This window comes from Paramisgurnus dabryanus, chromosome 18 (assembly GCF_030506205.2).
Source record: "Paramisgurnus dabryanus chromosome 18, PD_genome_1.1, whole genome shotgun sequence".
Taxonomy (NCBI): domain Eukaryota; kingdom Metazoa; phylum Chordata; class Actinopteri; order Cypriniformes; family Cobitidae; genus Paramisgurnus; species Paramisgurnus dabryanus.
The window spans coordinates 8675942-8702976 of NC_133354.1; the positions used below are offsets into that span (position 1 = coordinate 8675942).

Consider the following 27035-nt stretch of genomic DNA (forward strand, 5'->3'; position numbering starts at 1 on the left):
GGAATATCACTAGGCCCACCTTTTATCTCATATCTGCAGCCGGGTCTGAATGGTTCCCTTTAAAAAGTCTAATATGTACCATTTAGGAATAAATATGTACCTTGGAGGTAGCAATGTGCACCTTTTAAGTATAAATGTGTGGTTTTGAAAGGGAAACGCCCCAGTGACAGCTTGAGTGATGATTTCCTGATTTTCAATACCAATTTTGATGTCACAGCAAAAACCGACGTGCATGAAAACACTGTGTACTGTATTAAAAATGTTAAATATTAATACAAACCCAAACAAATACATTACAACCATATGCCTTTGAGCATTTCACACTGCTATTCATTTTTCAGGCCAAGTCGGACATAAAATAAATAAAGTAAACAAATAGTAACAGCAACATCAAGTTTTCACGTAAACATCTAGAAATTGAACACTGGGATACAGATTTAATATTTTGATTTGTATCCAATTCTATAGTTAAACTGACTGTTCAACACCTCACTGATAATTTAACCATGAGGAACAACACACGCGAGAGCCTGTCAGACACATAACACGCTCACATCTATACGTGGTTCTTCTCGTACTATAGAAAGATTAATACTGCTACTTTTTGACCTCCACAATGTAACATCTGTTTATATTTAATTGTAAATAATAATGGTTTTCACGTGTGTAACTGCACCTGCATATCATGCAGGTGTGCGTTGTGCATTTAAATACGTATGTGCACGTGTAAGATTTTTGTAGCGGTGTGACCGTGATGACCTACCCCAGGTAGCGTCTTCTGCTCGTGAAGCGCGGTCTGAGCTTTTAGCGCTGATTCTCTTGCACAGTATGTGAGGAAGGCACAGCCTGAGAGAGGAAAGAGAAGAAGAGAGAGAGATACATTAAAGACAGGCCAGGGAGGTTTGTGTGCAAGCAGGTGTGCATGTAAGAAAAGCTGGGTCCTGTACATTCATGTTGCTTTTTTATTGTAATTTTTTTATTATGTTTCCTGTAAAACAATGTACTGCAATTATGTTACATATTTATACTTGTTGGCACAGAATGGCACCAGCAAGAGTCATGGGTTCGGTTTTCAGGGCATGCATGGAGTGATGAAAGGTATACTTCAAATGCACTATAAACCGTACATCTGTGTTGTACATGCAGGAAGAAAACAGCAGAGGAGATGAAGGCAATCTGAGAGGAAAAGAAACACAAACAGCGATATACAACAATCAGCCCAGAGAAATACAGACTGTGTGTGCAAATTTGCGTGTGCAAATGTGTGTGTTGAAGATTAATATAAACAATTTCTTCAAATTTCAAGCTATAAGAACTGGCTGCTGCAAGATGTGACAGTGAACATTTTTTTATGTTTGTCCATGCATTTAAAGTTGATACAGATTTATAGGCAGATATATTTTGTCATGGTTAATAAACAGTATTATATTATTGCTAGAATTGAATACTCTTTTGCCTCACTAAATTAAAAACACTAACACTACTAAGCTGTAATCCATAACTGTTCTTTTCTTAATCAAAAAATAAGTTATTGGGCTAGTATTAAAAAAATCTGTTTTTGAAACATACTTATCTTACCCCAGTTCACAACACTACAACAATAAGCTTATAATAATTATAAATAATTTGAGTTGCCAGGTTGTATTTTGCAGAAAACGTCAAGTTTTACATCACCACGTAAAGTTAGATTTGTAAAGTAACCTGCAATTTTATGTTTTAAACAGAGATGGCGATAAAGAGGCCAAGTAACAGATTGCTACTTTACATAAAAACAAGAGATCGACACATTTTATTATACAAAAACAATAACAGTTTGCCATATTTAAAACCTGGGATAGAAAAACTATATAACCTTAATTGGAAAATGTAATTCCTAAAATGTGACCCTGGACCACAAACCAGTCCTAAGTAGCATGAGTATATTTGTAGCAATGGTCAACAATACACTATACAGAATGGGTCAATATTGTAATGCCAAAAATCATTAGGATATTAAAGGTGCCAAAGAATGCTTTAAATTTTTTTTAAATTGTTCTCTATACTGTACATAGAATGTATGTAACTTTATTAAGCGCAAAAATTACCAAGAGACAGTTTTACATGTCCACACAACCAGTTTTCAACCAATTTTACTGCATACACAGATCAAGCATGAGTTTTGTTATCAATATTAAACTGCATACAGTAATATAGTCTATAAATCGCCATGTATTGGTTGATACACAAAAGGCTAATATTTTAATAAAATTTTATTTTTTGCTTGTGAAACACAACAAATGCTGGTCTTGCTGGTATGCTGTTTTTTTCAGCAGATACATCAATGGAAAGCTTATTTGTTCAACTTTCAGATGATGTATAAAAATAAAAATCGACCCTATTATGACTGATTTTGTGGTCCAGGGTCACAAATGTGTGCAAGGATAAATGAATAGGCAAAAATGTAGGAGGAGAATGTGTAGTAGAGAACGCAAATAAAAAGTACATTTTCAAATATATCACATGTGATGAGAGTCTTTTCGATGGAGCTGTATTTCACACCTCTGTCTCTAAGCTCAGTGTGATGTTAAAAAAATTGTGTACAGTTTCACATCCTTATCTTCCTTATGTTTGTGTTAAAGACATACATGGCCCTACAAACAAGCATGTGATGCTAATCTCACTCTGCTAGAGCACGTTGCTAAAAAATTATGAACATCTTTTCACCATCCACTTAATCAAAAACCCCACTGGGACAGAAACTGTGGAATAACCACAGAACAAAAGCCGAACCGATTAGCATCGCGTTTGTACGTAAAGCAAATTTTAATATGCAAAGGCATGTTAATGGATGCTAATGTTTATGCTAATCTACCATTAATATTAAAAAAATGCTAATATACTAATATGCTGAGTAAACATGATAATCTGGCGCTGACATTTCTGCCTGCATGCTAATAGCGTCCACAAATGCTGATAAAATGAATAAAGCTGATTTGCAAATGAAATAAAAATGTTAATTTATTTAAAGACAAACCCTTGTGGCAGTAACACGCTAATCTTTTAAAAACCTTAAATGAGATCTGACAGAGTAAACCAACCTTCACAAAATGTACAGTGTTAACCAGTTAGCACCAAACTAGCATAGTGCTAGTCATTTTAACAGCTTAACCACTTATTATTACCTTATTTGAAAGATTTATGAATAATAATGTTAAGCTCTACTCTGATTGGCTGTTGTACAGAGCAGCTCCTTCGGTAGCTCTGTCTGTATGTAAACAAACCTTATGTTTGAGCCTGTACCAGACAAAGATATAAGTAATTTAAGAAATAATCAATTTAAGAAATAAGAAATCACAGTTTTACTAATAATAACAATAACTGTAGAAACTATTTGAGGGGAAACAACATTTTTAGGCAACTTTTTGTGAGGTTAAAACCATCCCATCTAACGCACAATTTTTTTTCAGAGTAGAAGCAGTGTTGCTTTCTTTCTACCTCACCATAAAAGCCACAGCGCCACAGGGACGCTAAACACACACAAGGGGACACACATACACACACACACTGCTGTACAACAATCAGCCCCCCTGAGGATACAGCATGAATCAGCAATATTCCTCCCTGCTGTCCGCTATGTGTGTTTAACCTCAGCCAGGAGTGCATGTATGTGTGTGCATATATGTGTGTGTGTATTTCCTGCAGTCCTGCCTGGCTTTTTTAATTAACTCTGACTCATTAGCGTTGGGTAGAGTTCGGTGTGACAGCTTGGCGCACTCCTCTGAGGGCCTGTCATGTTACAGAACAGGGTAAAGCTCTCGTGGGACACATGTGCACGCTTGCCTGTCCCACTTGACAGCAGCAGCGTGCACACGTGTGCGCGCAAATACTGTATACGGGTTGAACAGAAAGATAATGGGGAACCTCTATTAGTTTGTCCTCTAAAAGCAATAGTGCTCCTTTCGCTCTGGTCACGACAGCACTTAAAAGACGAACGAGAGAGAGAGAGAGAGAGAGAGAGAGAGAGAGAGAGAGAGAGAGAGAGAGAGAGAGAGAACAGAAAAGATAAAAGTAAATGGTTGGATGGTAATGTAAGGGTTGCAGATTAAAAGCCAGAGTAACCTGTTTGTGAAAGAAATAAAGGAACAAATAAAGACTCTGGGTTTTTGATCCTACCATCACTCATTTTAAAGCACTGAAAGAAAAAGACATTGAGGGTAAAGCCATACAGTAGATAAAACAGGGAACCGATTTGGTGTACCCAAATGGACAGGGGGCATCCAAAACAATTCCTGTTTGCACTGATGTAAGGACTAGTATTTTATAAATATTTTTTGATCTACAATTAATTTTTATTTTTTTGAGAAACAGTAGTTTAAACAACTTACTGTACTTGTTGTTTTATATGTTTTAATGTCCATCCATATTTATTTTTCAATCTATTTTATTGAGATACAAACAATAAAATACACCTCACGTGAAACTTTTGCGTGCTCACGTGAAACTTGCGTGCTCACGTGAAACTTTTGCGTGCTCACGCAAAACCTTAATGTGCAGAATTTTTTTTAAAGTTTAGTTTAGTGAAACTTTCGTGTTTAGTTGAAACTATCGTGTTTAGTTTCTCGTGCGCATGTTAAACTTTCAAGCGTGCACGTGAAAGCGAAAGTTTCGTGTGCGCACGCGAAAGTTTTGCATGCGCACATGAAACTTTCGCTTTCATGTGCGCGCTTGAAAGTTTCGTGTGCACACATGAAACTTTCGCTTTCGCTTTAACGTGTGCACGCAAAAATAAACACGATAGTTTCATATGTGCACGCGAAACTAAACACAATAGTTTCACATGCGCACGCGATAGTTTCACATGCGCACGCGAAACTAAACTTTATTTAATTTTTGCTCCATGTCCCTTAGGGGCTCCGTAGTTTTCAACCATGATGAGTAAATTCCTAAAGCGGTAATTTTTTCTTATTACGCGTTGTGTTTTTCGTTTCATGTGTTAAAGTACTGATCAATCTACAGGTTATGACCTAACACATCCTGAAGTTTCAATTCTAAGGCTTTTTCAAAATAAAAGTAAATCGTGTTTAAATGTGAGGAGATCCTGTCGGGACGAAAGTAACACTTTTTATCCCGCTGCTAATACTGGTGTATACTGTATGTTGAAAATTTATATTATTCTAATTTGATTTAATTTAATTTTTATTATGTTCAAACTGTTGAAAAAATGTTTTATTCTTAACAATTTATAGTTTGTACTGTCGGTTGCTTTTGAAACATTTGATAAAACTGACATTTAAAATGAAAATGTAATTTTTTTTTTTTTACAAAGATAAATTACAAAATATGTTTGCAGTTACATATTAACAAGGTCTTAGTCATGTATATTTAATAAAAACACATGAAAACACAAAAATATATCTTGTTTTGTTGTGTTACTTTCGTCCCTGCAGGTCGTCACTACTTATGTTTTAAGTGAAATTATACAGAAGTCGTTTAACATTTTTACAAAATTTCACCTGGTATTGATAGACAACACTTATGATTTATTGACCACAGCTAAAAATATATATATCTCTGTCAATAACATTATCTTGTAAAAAGTGCGTTTTTCTGAAAAATTGTACTTTCGCCCCCACTCTCCCCTACTATATACACATTTCCTGTATTTTCTGGATGTATTCTATTAAAGAGACTGAAAATAAATTATATATGATCACTATAACATTGCAAAAACAACAAATCTAATTCTGTCATGGTGGCCGACTTTGCACAGTACTGTATATCTATTCATTATTTCCCCTTCTCTTCATATTTTTTTCTAGTTTCTTTTTTCCCTTTATTCTTTTCTGTCGTCTCCACTCAGTTTGTTACCTGCATGGGGAGTTCACCTGAAATGTTTCTCAAGTTGTTTAATGCCGGCAGTGAGTGGTGCAGGGGGACACAGGTTTAGTATAAGACCCCATTAGAAATGCATCCAGCGACCTCCTCAGATATTCTCTCACTACCACTTCATTCCACTGGAATAATATCACTCACAGAGAGGACTCATTAGTCCCAGAAACAGCTCCTGAATATTTAAGGCCTATTTTATTGAATAAGAAAAAGCGCGACGTGGTTTCGGCACAGTAATTGAAGATCTCTCTCTCTCTTTCTCATATTACTCTCTGTGCTCATACTGCTCTCTTCAAAGTGCATTTTTATTTAATCAGGGGTTTACTGCTTCCAATTAAATATTTTAAGACGACGTGTTGTTTGGAGGTGAAGGCAGGGCAGAGACGCGCAAAGAAGACCTTGAATAGTCAGACCTCGGAGGGCAGTTTATTTAAATTACCCGAGGTCTGTGGGGGATGCTTGTGTTAAAGGCCGGAGGGGAACTTTGGGAATTTGTTACCTTTGCTCAATCTCAGCTACCGTGAAACTGATACGCACTCGTAGACTGACAGTCCTGGGTGAATAAAATGACATAAACAAACATGACAGGAATGCATTCACGCAGACTTTTAAGACAATAAAGGTCTGATCAGCACATATCGATTTGAACAGGATCTTTTTATCTGCGGTATACTGTATGACATCGTGTAGGTTGCAGGTGCACTGGTGATAATTATCAAAACTGTACAGGATTTTTTTTTCAACTATTTACTGTTACACATTTAAGTAATGACAGTAATTTATGTATACCAATTATTATAAATGATTGCTCTCTATTCTCCATTGTGCGAACGAAATAAAAACCCCAGGGGGCTTTTTATGTTTTGTTGTAGTGTTTGAGTCCTGATACAGGACACATTTAAACATCCACATGTAAAGGACTGCTGAAACCACCACCTTTCATTTGGATTTGTATGAATAAATGATTACCCACTTGCAAGGTGTTGTGGAGAATGTAAATAGACTGTGAATAGTTGTTTATTTTTCATATATGAATGTATAAATGGCCTGTTGTAATAAAACCTGGATATTTCCAATTATAGATCAGAACCTGATCTACAGAACCAGAGAGATTTTTACTTCTGTTTCAAAACTTACATTCTAGGGCTGAGGATTTTGTGCTATTGATGTTTTAAAGCTTCATACTTTAAAAATGTTTAGATTCCCACAGATTTTCATTCTCTATGATAGCATAAATTTTTTGTCAATCTCACCTTGCAAGAACTTCGCTCATTTTTGCATGTGTGATTAACAAGAACAAGTTTTACGCCTTAAAAAAAAGAAAAAAAATTATTTTGTAATGATGATATTATATTGTATATGTTATAATATTTTTAAATATTTATTGGTAACACTTTACTTGAAGGGGTGTTCATAAGACTGACATTACACCCAGTGTTCGAATTATGTCAAAGCTTATGGGGGGTCCCCTAGCTAAGCCCCACCCCCGGCTAAGCTCCACCCCCCTCATTATAGGGTCGCTGTGATTTCACAACGTAAGATGTGATCGTCCTTGATCAACAATCATCTGATCCTGGTTTTAATCAAAGAAACCCCAAATTACCCTTAACTCAAACTCTAAAAAAATGTTTACCCCTCAAATTAGTGTGAAACACTGGCAAGGGCAGAACTTTTAAACAGAATAGGGGTGAAATAGGGTGGACTCATTCTTAAATTACATAATTTCACTATATAGTAGTGGATAAATTGATGATTACATTGCGTTTTTTGAGTCATAGATCGAATAATTTTCGGAAATTATGAGCATATAAAAATAGAAAAGAACAAAGTTACAAATAAAGCAAGATCTTATAGTATTTAGGTACATAAATAGAATCAAATGAATAATAACACTGTTTTCTTCACTGTATAAATTAAATATAATTAATCTTTTTAAAGATACATAATTTTAAAGATAGTTATCATGCCACCAGGTTCAAGGTTGCTGTCCCCAGCACTCACAGCAGCCCCACTCGCGTAATTTGCGGGTGGTATACGTCCCCACCGCTTTATGACCAAGTTGATTGTGCCCCAACTTCCGATCACGAAGTAATTCTTGCGTTCATAATCATAATTAGGGTCCATATTCATTTAAAACGCATGGACAACGCATGACGCGCCGCCGCCTTCTGCTTTTCAAAGCGGTCGCCTGTGAACACGAGTTTTGTTTTAGACGCGTCTATATTTGAGTGCACTTGCCGCACGTTTAGATTTAAAATAAACTTGAGCGCAACTTGATTCGAACGGCCTCTAAAAGGTAAACGTCGTATTTTTTATATCTACCGGTAAGTTATATATGTAACAATGATTAATCTATTAATAGTTATTCTTCATCTATTTCATGCAAAACTCTAGGGGAAAAAATATAGGGGAAAACATTTGTTCCCTTTCAGCAGTTTTTGAATAAGATTAATTGAATAATATTAAAATACCTTATGGTAGGGCTGCACGATTATGGCAAAATCATAACTGTTTTAGACTATTTGCATTGAATTGGAAATTATATTTTTGGAAAATATATTAATTGCAAGGCTGCAAAGAATAGTGCACTGAGGATTTCATTATATTATTTTAATATAGTCAGTGGTGAACTAAAGTGGGCCGGTCTAAGATATGAAACTCCAGGGCTGAAAATGAGTCCCACTTCGGCCATGCGACATTTTTCAAAGGTTTAAAAAAACACATGCAAAAGATACTTTCTACAAATTATTTATTTCTGAAAGATGCGTAGTTGAGCGATAGGCTAAGTATTAAAGAGACTATCATTTATTATCATTTAAGCGTGATTTCTTCTGCTTTCCCAATAAAATATTTTGTGTGACTGGGTTGACCAGCCGTCAGTCTGAGTGAATAGCTTTGCCACTGTTATGAAATAATTGTTTGAGAAGATTTTTTAAAAAACCCTTAAACCTAAAGATTACTAAAGATTCTTACCGCAACTGAGATAAAAAATACTCCACACGCAGATAGAGACATTAACTCGTCTGTCAATTCCTCCAGAAAACAGCATGAGGCGCACTTGCGAGTTTCTATATTTCAGACAGAAGTCATTTGAATTATTTTATTGCGAAATTGGGACAAATAACGGACAGTATCGCTTTGTGACACGCAAAATGAGGATTTTAAATTTATGTAGTATTTTAATTTTAATAAAAACCAGGGGACCCCCCTAATTTATATTTTTGTGCTTTATGGGGGGTCCCTTAAGGCTTCTGGAGGTCCGGGACACCCCCAGACCCCCTTCAATTCGAACACTGATTACACCTACATACACGTGTCATGAACATGAAGGAGATTTTATGCACATTTATGACAACTGTCATTAAGTGTCAATTGTCCAATTATGTCATTTTTAATGCAAAGATGACATTGTTTGAATTGTCTTTGTTATGACAACTTGACATAAACCAAACTTATCATAAATCTGTCATAAACGTGACATAGCAGAATAATTATCAAACTTAAGAAACTACCTAGCTTTATGGGTTATTACATTAATCTGTCATTTAAATGTCATTAAGTATTAATACTGTCAAATAGTTTTATAACAGCATCATGAATATTTTGCTTGACCTCAACTACAGTGGTACAAATTGAACTTGTCATTAAAATATCAATAAGTGTTATTACTATGTCAAATAATTTTAAATACCAATAACAAAATGCAACAGACACGTCAATGTGCACAATATGACAACTAACAGAACTTGTTTCCCCTAAATATTTAATTAATTTAATTAATTTTAATGTAATTAACTGTTTTTGCAGTGATATGGACCCAACACTGCATGGCTTAACCCATTATTGTCCTGTTTTCATTTAATTGTGAATTGGTCTCCAAATGCAATAAAACATAATTTTATACATTCTAATTATTATTATTATTATTATTAGATGATTGATTTTATTTCTTAAACCTGGAGGAAACTTAAAAAAAAAAACATTATGAAGTGAAGAAAATTTGTGATGGTGTTATAAAACTATTTGACAGAGTATTAACACTTAATGACATTTTAATGACAAATTATATTTGTACCACTGCAGCTGAGGTCAAGAAAAATATTCATGATGCTGTTATAAAAATATATGACATAGTATTAACACTTAATGACATTTTAATGACAAATTCAATTTGTATCACTGGTAAAAAGTGGTCAGTTATGTTGTCTTGATAAAGTCAAGTTGTCATAACAAAGACATCTCAAACAATGTCATCATTGCATTAAAACGTGCATAAAATCTCCTTCATTTTAATGACACGTGTCATGTCATGATTATGAAGGTGTCATGTGAGTCTTATGAACACCGCTTCAAGTGTTACCTATTAAGGAAAGCATTAATATTTCTCTCAGAAAATGCAATGTCTAATTTTTTTGTGACCAGCAGGGTGTTTGGGTTGTTAGAAAAAAGGTCAAATGTGTATCTGATTTACTACATTGCAGATTTAATGGTAATAAATTAACCTAGAACTTTATTCATTTTTCAAGTTACAATAAAATTGAAATTAAAAACTACAATTTTTGGGAATATTGTGGTATTTTTTTTTTTTTTTACATATTACTTATCTGTGAGCTTTATTATTTAAAAAAAAAACAAGTGCCCTCGTAAACTTTAATCAAATCTGCAAATCTCCTCCCCTCCTTGAAACAATCTTGCTTTACTTATGGACATGGGGTATGGCAGGTGGACGGGGCCTGGGAAAAGATCACAGAGATTAGCAAATAGCAACATGGCCCAACTTTCAATGATATAATAAATTCTTAATAGATTAATTCAAGTCCAGCCCGACCTTTTTTCATTTCAGAAGCCGTTTAACCCGGATATACTTCACGAAGGGGAAAATAAGACAATCACTAGTGCCGTTTCGGTTTGACTTAAAGTACTAGATTGTGTTTATATTTAAGTCTTAACTAAAACTGAAACTGAATTGCTCCGAGAAAATGTGTAGTTAAAGTTTTATGACCTGGGAATAGGAGGTACGCCTCCCAAAAAGATAACTCATACCAACACATAAAACTCCAGGTATATCTTCATTACAGTCAAACTATATTCATCATATAGATATGTAAAATCATTCACTGTTACAGCATTGCGACCATTTCTCTATACAGTAGATTGTTGTAATTCATCATTCTTATATTTCAGGAAAAGGCAAATATAGTGACTAATCCAGATTAGATTTCACTAGTTGATTCTGTATCTCACAGGGTAGCGACACCTGATTCATTTTTATTGCTGAGCTGAAAATACTTTGCAAAACTCTTCCAATGCCGTGACAGTAGAACGAAGACTACTGCGGCCGGTCACATTTCGTTAACTCCAAATGATTCGTATCGTGAATGTTTAGATTCATTTCATTCTTTCGCTGTCAGTCTTCCTGCTTATTTACTCCAACAGTCTGAGTTCGTGCTCATCTCTAGCTTTGTTCGTGTATGTGTGTGTCCCTTATGGGTGTCTGCAGAAGGGGAGATAAGACGCATGTGTAGGACACTAGTGGATAATGTTCATGGGAGCACGGTGATCTCATCTTCGTTCTCATTCTCCTTTTACCCCTCACCCTTTCTTCAGGGTGAAATGTGTCCTCTAAGCATGTTTTTTCTTATAAATCAACATTTTAAAGAATCAAGAGACACCATAAATCAAGCAGTATGATTTTGATGTTGAACATTGTTAACAGTACCACACACATTCACTAGCACAGGTACAGTACAAGAGAAACACTAACTGTATTTTTTTCCAGTTACGCTCTATAAATATATTTTCACACATTCACACACACCGTCTATACCTACAGTATAACATCAAATTAAAACGACTCTCTCTACTAAATCTACAAACACATGTGACACACACTGGCAGAAGAAAAGGTACGTACAAAACTGTACCTTTTCTGTTGTTGGGGTGGAACCTTAAAGGATTAGTCAATTTTCTTAAAAAAAAATCCAGATAATTTACTCACCACCATGTCATCCAAAATGTTGATGTCTTTCTTTGTTTAGTCGAGAAGAAATTATGTTTTTTGAGGAAAAAATTACAGGATTTTTCTCATTTTAATGGACTTTAATGGACCCCAACACTTAACAGTTTTAATGCAGTTTAAAATTGCAGTTTTAAAGGACTCCCACGATTTCAAACGAGGCATAAGGGTCTTATCTAGCGAAACAATTGTCATTTTTGGCAAGAAAAATAAAAAATATGCACTTTTAAACCACAACTTCTAGTCTTCCTCCGGTCCTGTGACGCGCCAGGGCGACCTCGCGTAATTGCGTAATGACGTCGACAGGTCACGCGTGACATCTATGAAACGCACATTTGCTGACCATTTTAACAACAAACTGACACAAAGACATTAATTATTATCATTCCACATACCACAACGTCGGAACGGTCCTCTTTCTCCACACTTGGAAACACTGGGGCGTAGTTTTGCATACGTCACAGGACCGGAGGAAGACGAGAAGTTGTGGTTTAAAAGTGCATATTTTTTATTTTTCTTGCCAAAAATGACAATCGTTTCGTTAGATAAGACCCTTATGCCTCATTTGGGATCGTTTAGAATCCCTTGAAACTGCAATTTTAAAATGCATTAAAACTGTTAAGTTGGGGTCCATTAAAGTCCATTAAAATGAGAAAAATCGTGAAATGTTTTCCTCAAAAAACATAATTTCTTCTTGACGGAACAAAGAAAGACATCAACATTTTGGATGACATGGTGGTGGGTAAATTATCTGGATTTTTTTTAAGAAAATGGACTAATCCTTTAAGATTCCATTTTGTACCTTTAAAGGTACAGTCACTTCCATGAATATCGAAACAGAGGCACGTTTTGTGTTATTTTAGCTGTTTACCAAAATGTATTCCAGTTACAGTCATGAATATTAGCTTTCAGCGCACACTGTCAGCTTAACTTAGAGGATATTCACATCCGTTTAATATGAAACTCCCCCTTTTTAAAGAGACCAAAAGTGAAGGAACTGTAGACTTAAAAGCTATTTTATGGACAGGTATTGTCTATTTGTTAAACAATGTACTCATAAATAAAGGATATTAAAGGTCTGGAGTTTTTGCATTTGAAAGCTGTGGCTCTGAACCCACATCATGTGGTTCAGAGAGATCTCCATGCAAGTGAAACAGACCATATTTATGTTTTAAAGATTAAAAAACAAAAAAACAAATCCATAAATCAGACAGGAGGAATATTAGTAGATGCCAGATCAACAATTTGGTACATTCTGAGAGGGAGGAAAAAAAACGCACTGGTGAGGTCAGTAAAAAAAAAATCAATTTAAGATCCATTTATTTCGGTTTATAATGGAAGGTGTGCGGAAGCGTGTTTAATACCGACAGCTTGTCAAGTCAGGTCTATTTTATTTGTATAGTGCTTTTCACAATACATACTGTTTCAAAGCAGCTTTACAAAGATGCCCACAGACAAAAACCTCCAAGATGTTAAAGGAACATGCCGACTTTTTGGGATTTTAGCTTATTCACCGTACACCCCAAAGTTAAATAACCGCATACAGTACCCTTTTCATCTCTGTGCGTCTCGTAACTCTGCCTGACGTACCCACCGCTAGCCTAGCTTAGCACAAAGACTTGAAATAAATGGATCCAGCTAGCATACTGCTTCCTATAAGTGACAAAATAACGCCAACATTTGCTCGCAACACCCAAGAAGCCTATGGTGTTAATCACTCTGCCCAAGTAGCAGTGCTTCGTCTTCTGAGAATATAGTTCCCAGTATGTATACGTTTAAAAGATCTCATATGACATTATTTGTACACAATGTGACTATACAAATCACAACATATAAATAGGAAAATGTTGGCGTTATTTTGGGAGCAGTATGCTAGCTGGAGCCATTTACTTCCAGTCTTTGTGCTAAGCTAGGCTAACGGTGGGTGGTCAGACAGAGTTACGGCACTCACAGAGATGAAAAAGGTTTGTACTACAGTCTTAGAAAGGATTTACACATCTTTATGCATTAAGCTTTTAACACATTATGTGTAATTTTAACACATTATGTGTCGTTTTGTGTTGATTTTGTGTAACACAAAAAGGGGTTGTTTCAATAATAACACATAGATGGGTGGATTCAACACTAATGTGTTGTTTTTAACACATCCGTAAGAGTGTATGGACGTATCTATCCCTGGGGATATGGTGAATAAGCTAAAATCCCAAAAGGTCGGCGTGATTCTTTAAGGTGAAGTGATGGAAAACCTTGACAGAAACCAGACTCCCACATAACATAACATAAATTATGCATGATGGTAGTACTGTACTTTGTTCATGATATTATTTATTATACACCGCTGCATTTTATTATTAAACGCTGTCAGTAAAAAAAATCTTTGTGATGAGATTTTTAAAAGCTACTTTACAACATGTTGCAATGCCAACCAATAACAATAAGTCATTCAGCGACAGTAATGCCACCCAGTGACCAATCCGTGTTGACAGAAATCAAGAAATAAAAAACGGTGGATAAATACGATGATGATCCAAAATCCGCCCCCTGTGCAAACACAAGTACATAAAGACCGACTGAGTGTGTGACCGGTTGTCCGCAACGTCTGTCTGCACCTCTCGCCCTATCGGTGCCGTCCTTGCGCTGACACCGGCACTCACAAACAGCTCCTTAATATTCCCCCGCTGTCCCCTTGTCTCGTTCCGTCAGTGTCCTCCCGACCGTGTGGACAAAAGAGACGGGACGTTCTGAGCGGAGGACATGAATCATTACGCTCTGCTTTCCGGGACCACTCATAGGCTCATTGATTCCACCGACTTAATTGGTTTTATTCGCCAAGACGGGAAGCCTGTTAGGGGTTTCTATAGCACCCCCTCATAAAACCCACCCCTCAATCCCTCCATCCAGTCTTTCTCAAGAAAACCCCTGCGTAATTGTTTTCCCTGTGTCATTGTCGAATGGGTCCTGAGGGATTATTAGTAACCCCAGTTCCCTCAATAATTCATCCTAAGCTATTTATACACAAATGGAGAGTCTTTTAAAGTTTCCCTCTGTGAGCTTATCTGCTGTTCAGATGGGAAGACCGAGAGAGATTGCAAAGGGCACAGAGAGCGAGCGAGCGAAAGAGAGAGAGAGAGAGCGATGTGTACCTCTTTTCAGCAGAGACACAATGACCTGTTTCTCCAGTGTTTTCGAGTTTCAAGGTGAAGCAGGCGTACTCTCTCCCTTCTTTCTTGCCAAGCCAACAAAAGTGCCATCCCGGGAATACGCCTGCTCGCACAACGCTCATTAATGGTCTCTAATCTGCCAGCTTTTCTACCCATTTAACGCAATTAAGACGTTTACTAAAGCTAACATGGACCGGCAATCAACTCCAAGGACACGAAAAACGCACATAATAGGATTTGTAAACAGACAACGCTTTATCAAACGCACACGTGCGATCGTTTCCAATGTGTGCGTCGGAGGCGGGAGAGATGAACGCGGCCCCAGACGGGAAGGCAGCCTGACTCTCTGTAGGATGCAGTGCATTATGGCTGCTCTCCTAAACTCGGGCGCACACACATACAAATGCTGCGAAGGCCCTTGCGGCTGCTTCATGCTGATACCCATGCTCCTCACTCTTTTAAAAGGAGGACAGCTAAGCTGATCTTACCGACGCTTGAAAATATTGCCACAATCCTTATAACTCGTCATATTTATCTATTTGGCAAACCAGCTCCCGGATCTTTCAACAGTATCTTCCCCTCCTTAAATAAGTGGGACTGCAGAGTGTCGATTTCAAACAGAAATACTTTTTTGGAAATGTAATGCTCTTGGGCAGACCATGCAAGCTACTGGGTGCCTGCAATGAAATGTGCATACACATGATGCCATAGAAGAACCATTTTTTTAAAGTGAAAAAGTTTTTTTGCATGCTACGGTAAAACAAAATGTGATGAGATGCAACATTCAAACATAGGTTATATCATGCAAACCATCTAACAGATAAAGCACACCATACTATTACCATGCCAATTACAGCGCTGCAGTTAAAATATACATAAACATACAAAAAACCTCATCTAGATTAACCAGTCAACCTCACTAATTGAATTGTTGGATGACTAGATGACCACTGTGACCCATCATTATCAGAGAGTGGTTTTCATAGACAAGAATGTCTTGAAATTGGCCTACTAAAAGCAGCATATTTTAAGTAGCGGAGTTTAGTTTTGACGTTATCAAAGCCTAAGACATCATTACAAAGCCATAATGCTCCGTGGGGAACAATAATGTAGCCTGCTATCTCTAGACAGGCCTAAATGTGTCTGAATCAACTTGAGATCTGCAGGGAAAACAGAAACACAGCGCATACAATTAAATTTACATTCAGGTTCTTGGAAGACACCGTCTGAGAAAGCAACAAAGGAAAATTGAATGGATCATGTGGATAGCAATTTCACCTAGGTGAGACTTTTTGTGCCACATGCAAAAATAGTGGTTGCCTCCAAACTGGCTTTCCTAGCCAGTCATGCTTTTGAAGTCGAACAACACTTTAGGAAAAGTTAAAGGGACACAAGGCAGCATTTTTATGTTAATAAATCATCTTCGTAAGTCGGTATATGGTTAAATGACTCATTACATGACGAATGAAGACTCTCTCGCCCGCCCCTACCGTCTGTAGGAAGAATACCCCACTTGCAAGTTCGCTGTATCCGACCCGGTGTCCTTCAGTCTGTAAAGTCTCAGATATAGAAAGCATTTACTCCCAGACACTAGGGGGAGCTAGTAGAGAAATTATACTCAGACTTGCCTTGTGTGCCTTTAAAGGCTTACTGACAAAACTAGACATTTTATCTTGAAGCAGGTTAACTCTTTCTCCCCGCCACTGACAAGTTATCTCGTCAATTAAGAAAAAACCTTTGCATAAAAAACGTGTTTCTGAAGAATTTTTATGTTAATCGGCAAATACCGCAATTTATCCAATTTATGAAAAAAACTGAAGCCAAAATGTTATTTACTAATTTTAAACTCTGTGTATGTTTTGATAATCGTTCTGAATTTGATCTTTAACAAAAAAAAAGTTTTTGCCTTTTGTTATGTTACCTCTGAATGTTTCCATCCTCTGATTGGTTGACGGAACCTCATCATAGCTCATTACCATAAAGTTGAGCAGGGGTGCGTTTCCCAAACAATGACGTAACTTGCTGCTGAACCACCATAGTAGGTTGCATAGTTGGACGAACTAAGTACCATGTCATGACTGTTTCATGAAAACATACAACTTTGTCACACATTCGGCGTTTGAACCATGTTGGTTTAACAACATAGTTGATGATGTCACGTGGGAGGTGGAGTACTAATAAATCCGTTCAAATTTATTTAATGTCAGATAACTGCTGTAAATAACGTATTTTGCACCGTATGACTGATTTTGTTATCATGATTTAGTTATCTGTTGTTGTTGTTTTTAATGATATTTAATTTATACACAAGTTCCTTTTTACGTAACTCCTCTCAGGGATTCCCCAGGGTCTTAAAGGGATAGTTTGGCCAAAAACGATATTAAACCCATGATTTACTCACCCCCAAGCTGTCCGAGTTGCATATGTCCATCGTTTTTCAGACAAACACATTTTCGGATATTTTAGAAAATATTTAAGATCTTTCAGGTGATTAAATGTAATGTTACGGGGTCCACCCATAGTCCAAGACCTTCAAGTCCAAAAAAAAGTGCGTCCATCCTCTGTGTTCCTCAAGGCATTATGGGTCGCCTGCAGACCAGGGTCGGCTTTAATGGTACAAAAACAAATTGTGCAGAGGAGTCTAAGATGGCGGAGCTACCGGAAGGTATTTATTTTCGTTAATAAAGTTTTAAATATGGATATTTCTACAACAACACCGCTCAGAATACCCTCAGAAGACCTTTGTTTATCATCCTGGAGCCGTTTGGATTTAATTTGTGAAGGATGGACGCACTTTTTTTTGGACTTGAAGGTCGTGGACTATGGGTGGACCCCGTAACATTACATTTAATCAACTGAAAGGTCTAAAATATTTTCTAAAATATCCGAAAATGTGTTTGTCTGAAAAATGATGGACATGCAACTCGGACAGCTTGGGGGTGAGTAAATCATGGGTTTAATATCGTTTTTGGCCGAACTATCCCTTTAATGCTCGTAGGTCTGCGCACATGCCCAGTTTTCAAATGCAGCGTTTTAAATCTGTTTTCAAACTTAAAGATGTAAAATACATTTTTATATATTCAGATTAATGGATATGGAATGTACTCTTTTAGCATACTTCCTTGTTATTATGTAGATAACTTACTTTGTTCAAAAGCATGATCAACATAAGTACATATTATAATAACAAGGAACTATGCTTCGAAAAGACAGGTGAAGAGCTATCGTTCAAACCACACAAGTTTGGGTACAGCTTGCAAACTATGGTTTCGGGAAACACCAAATCATTGAACTTTGTCAGTAACGACAAAACTTACGACAATAGTTGACTAACGATGTTTTTGGGAAACGCACCCCTGATTCCAACTCTCCTCGACACCCACACCGTCTAAAACGTACTGCCCGCTGCTCGCCGTCGGCTCTTATTGAAAATGAATGACTTTTGGCCGATGGTGTAGTGGGCAGTGCTCCGACATATGGTGCAGACTCACTTTCGGCGACCCGAGTTCGAATCCCGGATCGAGGTACTTTGCCGATCCCGTACCCCTCTCTCCACCCTATACTTTCCTGTCCTCTCCTATCATACTATCTATCTAATAAAGGAAAAAACGTCCCGAAAACATAACTTTAAAAAAAGACTGCACAAGCTCTTGCGCCGCCCTAGTGGTCCCACACTGACCAAGCATTTCGCATAGGTCAGACTAGATACAGATGTTTTTGTTGTATACATATAAGATTTTATACTGTGATTTAAAACCGCTGCTAATAAGCTTTGCCATGCTGGGAATGGGCTAAGGCAGAGGTGATCTCCGGTGCCATTAAATTGCAAATGAGTGATGATGTGCTAGAAAAGCCCCACAACCCCTATGCCCATTTGCGACCCACCATTGCAGACATGAGAGACTCTCATATGCCTCGGCCAACACCAGACCCAGCTGGGTCCATTGGATGCACATCCCAAAGCTGTGCGGGCTGTGCGGGTTGTCTGGTCCCCAATCATCCCTCACCCCCTGACTTCCTCTGTTTCACATCTCACAGCCATGACCCTGCTGTAAAACCCTTCCCGAATGTCATACACGCACACTGTCTACTTTAAATAAATCCACATCTTTAAAACAAACAGCCTTTTAATTAATCAGACCGGCCCGTGAGAGTAGTCACAGCGAGTGTGCGCAACAACACCCACTTGCATTTACAGTAGGCACCGCATCGTCCATCAGATCTGCATGACTGCAGGTGGGCCGATTTTGGACTGACTCAGACCATCAGAAGGTCGTTCTCTGTCCAAGGCCATGATGGCCACAAAATAGTGCTTAAATCTTTAAAAACGTCACCTATAAATTACTGCAAAGGACAGAGGGGTCACAGCCCGGTGTGGAAACCAGCCAAGAGCCATCAATCTGCGGCGAGGGTGAGATCTATCTCAGGGACTTCCCTGTTCACCGTTTTGCCTTTCCCTTTTACTCCATCCATAAACACACACACACACACACATACACAACCCCGTCTGTCTTTATCACACTCCCCTGTGCTTTCTTGCAAATTAAGGTCCTCCCACTAACTCCAAACATATTAAAATTCATGAGAAAACGTTATGTCGCACATATTTTGACATGGGGGCCTTAAAAGCATCCAGGCTTTTCATGCTATCATTTTCAGTGCCCATTTCGAATATGAAATACATTTTTCCTATCTGACAGAATGAGCCGTCCACACTTTAAGTCTGTATGGAGCCTTAAATCCGTCCCGCAACTTTAGACTTCCAGACTTCCAGACCAAAGATCCTTGAGTTTAGTCCCAGGAGTGTTCTCTGGCCTAACTTTCACTCAAAAGAAAGAAAAATATAACTTATTCATATATTCCTCGCTTTTTTTAAACAAACCTAGGCCTGCAATAGCTGAGAGTTCACCTGCAATAACTCACCCACAAGAAGTGAAAGTGAAATAAGGTCTTACTGATTATGAGTTACTGTAAATATCATTTTCATACATGGAAATCTAGCTGCGGTTTAATGGAGGTTTTGACCTAACCCTGAACCTCTTAACATTATGTACCGTCTTCCAAGTATGAAAAGACAAGCACAATTAGTTTTTGTACCATTAAAGCCGACCCTGGTCTGCAGGCGACCCATAATGCCTTAAGGCACAGTCCTATGGCTCCAAGCTGCAAGGAAAAGGTTCTTGATGTGATCTTTAACCTGAACACATTTCAGTCCAATAAATATCCTTGTATTAAAATCCTATTTATATGCAATAACACCGAGTGGGAAAAATCACTAATGAGGATTTATTTGTTAACAACGCCTCAATAAAAAATCGTAGTCCCCCATGAATAACAAATAGACTGTTTCAGTAGACGTCAAGCTAATTATAATCTCATAATGGTTTAATAGGGGCCGTTTCATAATCATTACGCGTTTTTCTTAGGATACGTGAGCATCGTCAAATCCACCCTACATGTGAGATCTTGATTTACTCTACCGTGAATGTATTACCTCGAAACTACTACATATACATTCATTTGCCATTTACTTATGCTTTCAGCTCACTTACAATGCTGCACCTATGCAAGTACTGTATGTATGCGGCATGCATAAACATCGCAATCTTCACGCTCTGGAGTCGGCCGATATCATATCTCCATCTCGATCTGCTCCGACCGCTCTTCGGAGTGTAGATGAAGTGTATCCTACCCGCCCAAACTCACGTATCCCAGAATGCCCTCCTGCCCGCTTCTATGGAAATGACTAGCCTCCACGCATCCACTATCTTACATCAAACCCTGCATGATAAAACTCAATACAGCTCTGCACAATATGGTACATTAGCATAGGTATGAGAACGTCTTGTATTAAAGCGGCACCCGTACAGCTGTACCGGTTAGTCTTCCGAATAATAAAAATACAGATGGATGGCTTTTCTGACATGTAGCTCAAACAGCAGTTCTTAGCGCACTATTGCTTCTTCGCTATTCATAAAAAAGATGAATTGCACTTAATATAGCTATTCAATTGAAATTTCAATTTAATATTTCCAAAACAAATGTTGGTTCAGTCGTGCATAATAAGATGGGGGGAAATGAAATGCAAGCCATGTTTAAGCCGCCGCCACACTCACACACTAACTGTAAATATACTGTACATGGCTGTATTTTTTATAGAAATGTTGGTTGGGGGCTGAGGAATAATGTAATCTGTAACTGAATGTGGCCCATGAAACATGGATTTATTTAATGTACTGTAGTACAGGATTTTCAACACGGCTGCTATCAGCATCACATGCATGGAAACTCAAATATTACTGTACTACATAAGCATAACATCTGTTTGTGTGTAAAATATGATTATCAGTATAGCTAAACAAACAACAGCTAGCCCAACAACCTGGTTTATATACATTCTGTCCATTTTGGACAATATTACAAATAAAGTGAAATAAAATGTTAGCTTACTAAAATACTTTGGATGAAAGCGTCTGCTAAATAAATAAATAAATAAATCTCTATATTATTCATTTTACGTATTAGGATGGACCTGTAATGGTGGCACAGGCTTCCGCAAGGAGTAAAACTGTCCGATAGTGCTGTGGCGCCCGGTGACTTCTTTTTTCAAGGGCGCTTGATGCGAAGTTCGTCACAACATGTACAGTATATAGCCCGTCATGTGTGTTGTTTGTAATTTCAAAATACGTGTTTTGCGCGTCGAGTGAACCTATGTGCATCACGTGTCTTGTCAAAATAAGTGCCTGCTGCAGATGCGTCTAAAGGGTTTGTGATAAAAGAGACGCTCACGTTTGCCAGATACTCGCATTCTCGCAAACTCGAGTTTACTGTTAAAGAATTAGTCAATTTTCTTAAAAAAATCCAGATAATTTACTCACCACCATGTCATCCAAAATGTTGATGTCTTATTTTGTTCAGTCGAGAAGAAATTATGTTTTTTGAGGAAAACATTCCAGGATTTTTTAAATTTTAGTGGACTTTAATGGACCCCAACACTTAACAGTTTTAATGTAGTTTAAAATTGCAGTTTAAAGGACTCTAAACGATCCCAAATGAGGCATAAGGGTCTTATCAAGCGAAACGATTGTCATTTTTGGCAAGAAAATAAAAAATATGCACTTTTAAACCACAACTTCTCGTCTACGTATCTCCGGTCCTGTGACGAGCCACCGTGACCTCACGTACTTGCGTAATGCCGTGGAAAGGTCACGTGTTACATATATGAAACGCACATTTGCAGACCATTTTAAACAATAAACTGACATAAAGACATTAATTAGTATCATTCCACATACAACAACGACACACTGGGGCGTAGTTTTCGATACGTCATCCGTGACCTCTTGAAGTGATGACGTATTACGTGAAATCGCACTGGCACGTCACAGGACCGGAGGAAGATGAGAAGTTGTGGTTAAAAAGTGCATATTTTTTATTTTTCTGGCCAAAAATGTTTCGTTTCACTAGATAAGACACTTATCCCTCGTTTGGGATCGTTTAGAGTCCTTTAAAACTGCAATTTTAAACTGCATTAAAACTAATAAGTGTTGGGGTCCATTAAAGTCCATTAAAATGAGAAAAATCCTGGAATGTTTTCCTCAAAAAACATAATTTTTTTCTCGACTGAACAAAGAAAGACATTAACATTTTAGATGACATGGTGGTGAGTAAATTATCTGTTTTTTTTTTTAAGAAAATGAACTAATCCTTTAACGGAGTGTCTTGCGTGTATTTTGCGAACGTGAGCGTCTCTTTTGTCAAAAACGGTTTTGACGCGTGTGCAGCAGGCACTTACTTTGACAAAACACGTGATGCACATGGTTCACATGACGCAACAAACACATATTTTGAAAATAAAAGGAACGCACATGACACCCTGAACACTTATTTTTAATTTGCGCCCCTCGGATGAGCAGTCACGAGCCGTCACTGCTATAGTGTAACATTATAGCTCATCTGACTGCTTTCAATTCCAGTAAATTCACTAAATAAAACACAAACAAATGCACCCCTATTATTTGAAATATCTCCAATGACAACTGTAGTTTTAGTGGGTTCATAAAAATAAACACGATGCAGCTCGCATTTGTGAGAAGGAAGTTGTTTGCTTCCATAACTGTGTATATGCTTTTAATTTCTTATATGCATGCATATAGCACAACTTAGAGAGATCTTACAGCCCCACCCCTAAAATCCCAATTAAACCCCAGATTAATAGTACACGGCCCGCTTTTATTCCTTTCTAAACAGTTTTGCTCACATTTTTGTCTTTGTACTCCTCTACACCAAAAAGTAATTAAAATGTTGCAGGCTTAAATCGGTCCATACAATGAAAATGATCTAAGCTATTACCTAGGCTTTTGTCTCCTTTTAGCTCTCTACCTCGCCTTACTCTCTGCGCTCGCTCGGCTAATTAATAGAGTTTGAATACAGCATCATTAGACTAACAAATAGGTAAAGAATTGAATGGTTCACGTGATGCGGAAAAACGTTCAACAACAAATACTTTCCCTTAAAATTTGCTTAATCCCAGCCTCATGCCATTAAGAAATATCTATTTGTTGGCAAAATCCATTAAGAGCCTGATAAAAAAATGCTGATTTACAAGAAAACACATCAGACGCACAACCAGCTTAGCAGGTTTTGCATCTAAGGTCTTCAATATAAAAAAAGTAAATGGCTCACACAAAAGTGTATTTTTAACAGATAAGATGGATGCCGTGTAGATTCTGCAATTGCATCCAGTATAATGAAGAAAAAAATCTTTTAAAGTTAAATTACAATGACAATGTGGTTGGGTGCGGTGGTTTATTTGTATTATAATGACAGAGCAGAGAAGAAATCATGGGTCTAAATAGGGTATTGCATATAAAGAGGATGTTACGACATAGATGGTCTGTAATACCCGGAGATGTCCGCCAGCTTTTCATTCATCTGAATGCACCCCTGGACCAGCATGCTGCCATCTTTGTTCAAATCCTTAAAACTTGCAGCTGATGATGACGGATAAAAACATGCACAGTCCCAAACACACCAATGACTAACCTGCTAGTGAATGGGCTATGACATCAAAAGTAATAAACAAGAAAATCTTTTTGATCTATCTAATGTTTTTAAGCGCCTTTAAAAAGACGAATCAAACATCAGAAGTACATCATCTACTATAATATACTAAAATATTTATATGTTGCATTTAAAATTTTTTATAATGCTGCCAGATGTTATCCTAACTCCATTTAGAGATGTTTAAGGGATAGTCACCCTCAAGCAATCCGACATACATATATCTATCATCTTTTAGACGAACACATTTGGAGTTATTTTAGTAAATGTACTTGCTCTTCCAAGTTTTATAATGATAGAAAACAGAGATCTGGGAACAATTTCTGACTTTAAACCTCTAAAAAAGTGCATTCATCCTTCACAGAGGTAATCCACGTGGCTACGATGGGTTCTTCTGCAGATAATCGATGCAATTGTGTAATAAAAATATCCATATTTTAAACTTTATGAACTATAAAACTAGCTTCCGGTAATGGCGCCATCTTGGACTCAAGTGAAAGGCTGTTTCTCAATACCAAGTACGGCAAGTTCGGACTTGCAAATCCGAACTACGAAGGACGCAAGTTCAGACTCGGAAGAACGAACTCGCGAGGACGCGAGTCTGGTTATATTGCAAATGGAAAAGCAGAGTACTTGAGGTCGTTATTCAGTCTAACCAATACGTGCAGTCCGGGCTATTTTAATTTTAATGTATTTTTAACAAAATATATCAAATGCAAAAACTCTAATATGTGGTTAAGGCAACACTTGAAAACGCTTGTTATCTTTAATGTATTTATTACAAAATGAAGTATGATATGAAACACATTTATTAATTTTATTATAAAACCATTTATTTTAATACTAAACGATTGTACAACATGAAATAATCACAAGAAAAACATCCAGTTAAAGCGCAGTAATTTACTACATTGTAAAGATTATATACAAATATATGTGATTTAAGTTATGAAACTCTTAAAAAAGTTAAAAGTAGTGATGCACCCATGTATCGGCCGCCGATATTTATCGGCCGATTTTTGATGAATTTGAAACCATCGGCCTATCAGCAATAGCACGAGAAAGGCCAATACCGATTGTTTATTAATTAACTGCATAAAGAAATCCATTATATGTAAAAAAATGAGTTAATAATGTTAATAAAATAAATGCTGAATAGCAAAAACCACCTTTGAATGTTGTCATGCTGTCTTATTATATTTTTTAGCTTAATTTTGTGCCTCTCTTATTATGTTGGTCAGTTGAATGTTAATTAGATCCAATCCATGTTCAGTAATAATAATTTGATGCAGAAATAAACTAGCTAATAGACCAACTGTATAATATTGTATACAAGTGTTTAATATCGGTATCAGCATCGGTATCGGCCAGAAGTTGTCTGTTTAAATCGGTATCGGCCTAAAAAATCATATCGGTGCATAGTTAAAAGGATAACAAATAACAGATTTCATATAAATCATAAAGATAAATAAATTGATGAGACAAAAAATGCCAGTTAGGTATATCCAAAGGGATTATTTTATGTTTGACGATCAGACACCGGAGGGCAGAGCAGCATATTTGAAGTTTATTCATCTATATTCTCGACTGAACAGCTCTTAAAACTCCATTTTATGACACAGAAAAAGTAATATTTTGAATACTGTGCAAGCTTTAAGCGTCATTGCCGTTGATGCAAAATGCATTCTGGGAAACTTGTCTGTCAGAAGTCCGCACAAGTCACCTCTGGATGCATCCTCGATAAAACCAGTGGTGTTATGTGATCTTGGCTTGATGCGAACTTTGATTTGAAACAGTACTTGGGCTGCGACTGATGATGTTTTACAAGTCCACAAGAATACAAGTACAGACAAGAACCCATATTGAGAAACGGCCAGAATTTTAGTATAGTGAGCGCTCGTTGCCATGGGTACGTTGCGCAGTGACTCCAAGATGGCATTGTTACCGTAAGCTAGTTATTACGGTTTATAAAGTTTAAAATATGGATTTTTTTCTTACAATATAGCATGTATTACCCGCAAAAGGCCTTTATTAACCCTTTATTAATCCTTTTATGAAGAATGGATGCCCTTTTAGGGCTTCCAAGTCAGAAGTTGTTCCCTGATCCCCAATTTATCCAAGCTTGAAAAAGCAAGGACATTTACTAAAATAGTCTGAAAGATCATGTATCTCGGATTTCTTGAGGGTGAGTACATCACAGGGTAATTTTGATATTTGGCTGGAGTATTGCTATAACCAGCCAAATGTTGACCACCTGATAATAACATTGAAAAAATAATACATTTGTATTTTTTTCCATACATTAAAAGTGTTAAAACACAGGCAGAACACATGTATGAAAGAAACATACAGGAAAGTCTGCTGTTGAGGGAAAATGAGCTTCTCCAGACAAAACTGAAAGGTTTTGACTGACAGCTCTGTTTTTCCGTGCATTGTGGGCAGTATGACACTTTTTTCTTTACTCTCACCTAGACAGTGCACAAACCGCTCCTAAACCCCTTAAATATTTAACACACACCACAATAATGCTTAGATGATGCAACTAGTTTGAAAACAGAAACTATTATTTTCGGTAGAGTTGTTGTCACAACATTGCAAGACAAAACCGTGATTCACAGGCAGGGTGAGATAAAATCGTGTGCTGCAAAGGAGGTGTGGCCTCGAGCTTTTCATCGGCGCAGTTTATATGAAATTACAGCTAACCCTTATAAAACTTTTAAGGCTGAACTCGTTTAGCCATGGCTTGCTATTTAAATATATGAAAACACAACAAGGCCATTACGTCGAACATAAATCTTGCAAGAGAATATATTTTTTTAGAAATCTAGCGTATTTGAATACTTTAAGTAAATCACCTCCATCACACGTTATTACTTCCAGTTTAAATGGGCTGTCACAACACGGCCATGAATATAAAAAAGCCACTT

The 27035-nt window shown here is 37.1% G+C and overlaps 1 protein-coding gene across 5 annotated transcripts in view; it reads right to left on the bottom strand.

Moving 5' to 3' along the window:
• The window catches only part of celf4 (CUGBP, Elav-like family member 4), a 117131-nt gene that overhangs the window by 83161 nt on the left and 6935 nt on the right, over window positions 1–27035 (bottom strand). For all 5 annotated transcript variants that reach the window (XM_065244070.2, XM_065244068.2, XM_065244069.2 and 2 more), the window contains exon 2: window positions 764–846. In XM_065244070.2, coding sequence (XP_065100142.1) covers window positions 764–846 — 83 coding nt within the window. The remainder of the gene's footprint in view (window positions 1–763; window positions 847–27035) is intronic.